Genomic DNA, 6,357 nt, shown 5'->3' with positions numbered 1-6,357 from the left:
CTCCCACCCAGGGCTGCAAAAGCAAATCCCAAACTGCTCTGATATTTTGTTTAGGGTTTAAAGATTCTCCTGAAAAACCTTGGGAGGAGAGGATGGCCTACGTGGTTCTGTTCACATCTGTGTTTAAGTGACATGTGAGCACTTGGTAGGAGCTAGAACGTAGACCTGATGTGACTGGGTAGGGTTTAGGAGTCCTTGAGCTGTGTGTGATGCCCTCGGGTTGGAGTTTTGTGGCAGGCTAATAGAGAGGGCCCAGTAGAGCCCATCCCCATTGTACCTGGCGTGGGTGAGTGCATAGGGTACCCCAGAGCATCTCAAGTGGCAGTGAACACGTCTCACTGTGCAGCAGGGACCTGCCTCAAGATCCTTGCTGGGTAGATGCAGGCAGGAGTGGCTGCAAGAGCCTGAGGTCAAAGCAAGGATGTGTATTTTAGAGCTCAGCCTCCTTTGCTTTCTCACTGCTCATATAAAATGGCCCACATAAACACATTCAGTATTAATACTAATTTATTTCACTCTGCGTGAGGGAAAAAGAAACCTGTCTGCAGGGCTTTTTAACTCTGGTTTGCAGAAAGTCCCATTCATTTATTTCTGCCCCCTTCCAGCTGGGATGTTTTCAAGCCTGTTAGCACAGCTAAAGTTGGACTGTTCTCTGCTGTCTGCAACTTCTCATGCATAAACCTGTTTCAAATACTATTTTTCATTGTCTCGGACACTGGCTGTATGAGTGGGCCTGGGTTGGATGTCACTCTGGGTGATGGTTTTGTTATCACAAAGTTAATATTTAACAGGGAATGGTCAGGATTGAATTGATGTGCTCTGAAGTGCAGTCTAAACTGGATTTCCTGGGTTTGTGATGCCTAGTTTCAGATGAATAACTGACTGGCCATGTTTAGAACTCCAAACTGCCAGTATTTGCTCGCAGGTATAAAACCAGCTTAATCTCTTGGAAAAGAGACGAGGATTAATAGGAATCTGTGGTATAGAGCAGACATAAAATGTTACGTTCTTTGGTGTTTTTCTTCCTGGGAAATGTTTGTGACTCTTCATAGAGCAGCTGTCAGCATTCTTAACAGCAACTGTTTTGTCATGTTAGGAAACGTGGTAAATGTCACTCTTGTGAAGCACCAAAACTGCAGTAAGAAGAAGTGAGATGAAATGGCGGATATAAAAGAGATGTTGTGGGTGTGCTTTGCCTTTCACAGCATCTAACAAACAGTCATTGGAGTCTGTTGCTAGAAGTTTCTCCCCTTGAGGAGTGCTTTGGGAAAGGCCTCTCAAGTGCAGTGGTTGGCCTGCAAAATTAGGTGTGAGAAGGAATTGAGCTGGTCTTTGCAGATACCTCTGGGTAGCAATATTCAGAAAGGAAAGCAACTATTTCTATTGGGATAAATATTGAAATAAGAAAAAATGTGTGGAAACTGTCCCTGGGTAAGTTTCTGCATCTGCCCAACAGTTCTAAATTCAGTATTAATCTGTACTGCCCAGCAGGAATTTAAATGAAATTACTGTTAAAATCACTTCATGATCTGGGAGACCAAGGGCTGCTGGATAGCAACGGAATACAAGTGGGCATACCTAAAAATGGAAGGGAAAGCTGAGCAACATAGGAAGCACAGAACTACAGGTGAGCTTCCAGTCTCAGTTACATCAGTGTAAACCAAGTGTAATGTCAGCAAAATTAAGGGAGCTGCCTCGGGCTACAGAAATACAATTGAAATCAGTTTCCCCTTATACTTTTATGCCTCGTGAGGAACTGATACCATCTTTGTTCCTATATTCAAGCATTACTGGTTAAAGTCGACACCTCCTTGGGTGCCCACTTTAACCACTGCTAAGTCCTCTGCATCAGCACTGCCTTCTTCTGTCATACATAAACCGTGCTTCCAAAAGGAGTCTGAAATCCCAGTGATAAAACCTTTGTGTCTATTGCAGTGCATTAAGGGTAAGCTGAGACCAAGGAGGTGATGGGGATTTGCTGTCTGCTGGCTGGATTTTCTGAATTTACTGAGGGAGGAAATGGAAGATACTTGTGTCCATGTAAGGTTTGTGTTTCCTTCCTCAGCAAATGCACGTCTTCAGTGCAGTCTCTCACGAAGATGTGGCAACTTCATAAACTTTCACTTTCTCCATGCAAAGTAGAGCTCAGGAGGAAGTTAGTTCATGGTTTGTGCATGATCCTTCTCATAAATGTACAGAGAAAAGTCACTTCAGAGGCTGGAATTAGTATCTCTGCATAAGAGATAATATTGCAAGGATCCAGCTCTCCGTGAATACGAACACTAATTGCCTCAGTTATCATCATCCTCACCCCTGGGAAAGGGACTGGCTGCTACAGAGCGGTGCTGGAGGTAGCAGTGCACCCCAGGGCACTGAGTTACCTCTCCCAGGCTGGGACCAGCTTGTCATTCAGGCTATCTGGATACCTGAGAGCACTGATAAGAAGTAACTGTATGTGAGGCTTTTGTCAGTGGATTTTTTTTATTGCCTCCTTTGTTTGAGAAGTGACGGCGTTCACCTTCTTCCAAGGTACAAAATGTTGTTTGAGGTCCTATGGAGCTGGCTGCTGCTTTGGGGCTTTTACCTTACTTCCCATTGAATTTGGGGACTGTTTCCTCAGATTCATTTGTTTGCTGCTGCATTGGGCTCAGGCTTTTTATTGCATGTCTTGTTTGATTTGGTTCTGTGCATAAAACTGCTTTTGTAGCCAAGCAGGAAGGAATGAATATGTGAAAAGCCTGTAAGAAAAGCTGGCAGAGAAACCTGGAACTCAGTCTATAACATAAGCATGTATGATCAGGGCAGGAGGGACAACAGGATTTCATCTGAAGCTTTCTGCTATAAGCTCCATGTCTCTGCTTCTTTGCAGCCCAAGGTTATAGTGACTGAAGGCCTAGAGGACTGCAGGTGTGGTGTGCTAGATCTGCTGCCATCTAGAAGTAAATACTTTTTTTTCCCCAAGGTAAAAAGGAATCACATCCAAAGAGATACTCATCACCACTTACAAGATATATAATTTCAATTCTTTTTATCCATAAATGACAACACAAAGCATTGTGGAAGGGAAGCAAATAAGCTACGAGTCCTGGGAATGGGCTGAGTTCTGTTCCTTTTATGAAACATTTTCACATCTGAGTGTTTAAAGTAAATGATTTAGAAAAGAAGTTCAGGGTCCTGCACCTTTCATGGTATCATCTCCACTCATCAGGTGGAGTAACTAACGTTCAGTGTTTGGATCAAAGCTTTCTTCTGGGTGATTTCTCTCTTTGTTTTGCAACAAACCGTCCGCAGACTCCTTTAAAACAAAATAATAACAGACTGCATCCAGACAGCAGTTCAGATTAGCCCAGCAAAGGGTGACTTGAAGGACATCCCGTAGCACAGTGTGGCAAGGGATGTGCACGATGCTATTCCTCACCAAGAAGTACAGGAAGAACATCACATGGTAAGGTGTGAAACAGACCAAAAATGTGACAAAGTTTGTCACTACAACCTTCTCTGCTCTGGTCATGTGTGTCTGGGAGTTCTCTGATTTTCTGTGGTTTCTCAGACACCTGATGATCTGAATGGTGCAGAAGGCCATGGCCACCATGCTGCCAAAGAACATCATCTCCAGGGTGATTATCAGGCCTTTGTTTTCCCATGTGCTGTTGGAGAAGTTGTGGAAGCAGGATGAGATATTGTAGCTCTCCTCGTGAAACCGGGATGTAGACACAGCCCCAGCTGAGATGCCCAGACAGATGACAACACAAACCAGAGCAGCTTTCTTGGTGGAGCGCAGGGTGGGAGCCATGAAAGGGTGCTGGATGGCGATGTAGCGATCTACGCAGATGCAGAGGGAGATGAGGATGCTGCCATACATATTTATAAAGTAAAGACTCTCCAAGATGGAACAAAACACAGCCCCCAGTTTCCACTTGTCCTGAAGGTGATAGGAAATAATTTTAAAAGGAAGAGTGAAGAGCAGCAAAGTATCCAGGAAAATAAGGGCTATCAGGTAGACTGTCGGTTCTGACAGCTTTTTAGCTGGAAAAAACAGGAACGAGAGGGCCAGCACATTGAACAGCAGTCCCAGGATAAACGTGGGAGTGTACATGATCAGCTGGAACAGCTCTACTCTGGGGTTGATGCTGCTGTTGGTACAGGTGTCGTTCATGTCTCCGGGTATACTGAAAGAGAAGCAAATCACCTTCACCACAAGAAGACTGAAGACCACATCTAAGACCTGGTACAAAGGCCAACGAGGTCTGTAAGTGTCTGCAGACCTAGAGATAATTTTTCTCCTTGGGCTGTGGTGTGCTGGTAGAGACTCAATCTTCAGAAGAAAATGAAACTTAGGAACCCAAACGTTTGCTTAAATCAGCCAGACTTACCGCAGCTGGTAAACTGCTGTCTGCTGCAGAGGCGCAGCAAATGTACAGTGGTTTCTTCTCCCTGAGCGGGGATGAAAAATATCAAGGTAGATAGGTCTGAGCAGGGGACCTGAAATAATCCTGTTAGAAGAAAGCTGGACCCTGCCCCCAGGCTCTCCTGATAAGGATCAGGAAGGCTCTCATTGGTTTCTGCAGCCAGAATCACTTACAAATCCAAATGCGCAGGGATACCTGGTTCTTTCTTGCAGCCAAATCTGTCACGGCAGATGTTGTCTGTAAATAAACCCTGTAAATGTCTCTGTTAGAGCCCAGAAACCACCTTCATCTGCCTCCCGGTAGCTGTCGTTACTTTTACCTGGTGTCTCTCTTACATGAGTTACTGACACTGATGCTGTTTCATTTTGGATCTGGCAGCCTGTCATCAGGTGGACAGTGTAAGTTCCTGTTCTACAGACCAAGCCGCTTCCCTGGCATTTCAGAGGTAAGCTCTCTTGCCCTGTAGTTTGAGACATAGATCAGCAGAGTGGAAAAATAATTCTTGCATAAAAACTAGCAATTCTTAGAAAGGAAGAGCAGGATGGCAGTTTGCTCTGTAAGGACATGCTGATGCCAGGTAAACAGTCCAGTAAACTGCTTGGTTACATTGCAGGGAGAAGCATCCCCAGTGACGCTGCTCCCAGTTCAGTGCCTGGGAGCTCAGCCCCTGCAGCAGCAGCAGGGCTCGGGGTTTTGCTGGGGGTAGCACTGGGCTCTCAAGCCCCCAGATTCAAGTGGGGTTACAACAGATGAGGGGTTACACTGATAAGCCGGAGCTGCACAGAGGCACTGCTCTCTACAAAATGGTGTCCTGAGCCCACAGTGTGCTGCTCTCCTGCAGGGTCCCCGTCCTGGCATGAAGCATTGCCAGTCCTTTTAATGCTGGGAGGGAACCCGCTGCTGAGAGCCAAAGGGATGACAAGCTGGTTAAGGAATTCCTGAAAAGTTATTAGTATTGAGAAAGTCCTTTGCTGCATTGCCTTTCTAGAAGATTTCATTCGACCTTTCTTTTTCCTTCAGTGTTCTTTTGTTTTGTTTTTTAAATAATGGTGTGTCAAAGGAGGTTCTATATCTAGGGAAATAAAATAAGAAAGTAAAATTTCAGCTTCTTACCTGATTTACTTGGTACAGGTCTAGTGATGATTAAAAGGTATTTCGGTCTAACTTGATGTATAGGTTTCTAAACACGAGAAGATGGTTCATTCTTTCTTCAGAAACAAACCAAAAAATCTCAACAAGTAAATATGTTATAAGCAAAACAGATGACAGAGAGCACATTTAGTTTTCAGATCATGTAGCAAGAAGAAGGTTTTTAAGGTAAGATTTCCCTATAATGTAATGCTGTCTCCTGCCAACTCACCTTTGGGTTATCTCTGGTGCTGCTCATTGACTTGCTCCCCTTGGCTTGTAGAATTCTTGAATCTTGTGTGATCTTTGAAGGCTGTGGAGTGAGCTGCATGCAAAGAAACAGGCGGGCTGGGTGTTAGAAAGCACCACGTGCTACTGCTTTTTTTTCATCACATACAGCAACCGATCCCCACTCTGTCTACAAACGTGTGCTATGTAGGTGATCTGTTACCAGAGGAGTGAATTCTGGCCCTGCAGAGCTTTGTATGACTTCTTTCTACAGGTGTGTTAGCTGCCGAGATGTGCTTTAAACTATAACCTGAGCTTTCGCTGTTAGTGCCTTTTCCTTTTCGTGCTACCAGAAATGAAAAAGAGATCATCAGTTTTCAAGGGTGACCTTAAATGTTCATTTTGAGTTGGTATTTAAAAGAAAAAGAAAAAAGGAAAATGGTTGCTCTTACATCTGCTTATTCTGCTGAGAAGCAGGGGATTTACCTTGGAACAGTGTCAGGTGCTGACTGCATTAAGGGAGAAACAGCAAAACTATCTGTTGTTTTACTCATTGTATGTGTTTTTGCAATCCCCTTTAATAAAGGAGGAA

General features: G+C 44.4%; 1 protein-coding gene across 4 annotated transcripts; it reads right to left on the bottom strand.

Annotated features, from left to right (window-relative positions):
* Positions 1-3,013: 3,013 nt before the first annotated feature.
* On the bottom strand, positions 3,014-5,890 carry LOC107318006 (lysophosphatidic acid receptor 6-like). Of its 4 annotated transcripts, XM_032446693.1 has the most exons (5): positions 5,770-5,889; positions 4,729-5,617; positions 4,605-4,646; positions 4,374-4,434; positions 3,014-4,169 (listed from the first exon to the last, which is right to left on the bottom strand). In XM_032446693.1, exons 2-5 carry the CDS (start codon positions 4,883-4,885, stop codon positions 3,218-3,220), a joined length of 1,212 nt encoding a protein of 403 aa, XP_032302584.1. In that variant the 5' UTR covers positions 4,886-5,617; positions 5,770-5,889; the 3' UTR covers positions 3,014-3,217. The 4 variants fall into 4 exon arrangements, with proteins under 4 accessions (XP_032302584.1, XP_032302583.1, XP_032302586.1 ...); XM_032446692.1 differs by having other exon boundaries at positions 4,729-5,890; XM_032446695.1 differs by having other exon boundaries at positions 4,583-4,659; positions 4,745-5,890.
* Between the last annotated feature and the right edge of the window lie 467 nt (positions 5,891-6,357).

The sequence above is a fragment of the Coturnix japonica genome, chromosome 9 (genome assembly GCF_001577835.2).
Source record: "Coturnix japonica isolate 7356 chromosome 9, Coturnix japonica 2.1, whole genome shotgun sequence".
Lineage (NCBI taxonomy): Eukaryota > Metazoa > Chordata > Aves > Galliformes > Phasianidae > Coturnix > Coturnix japonica.
This window is presented reverse-complemented; position numbering and strand designations above follow the sequence as displayed.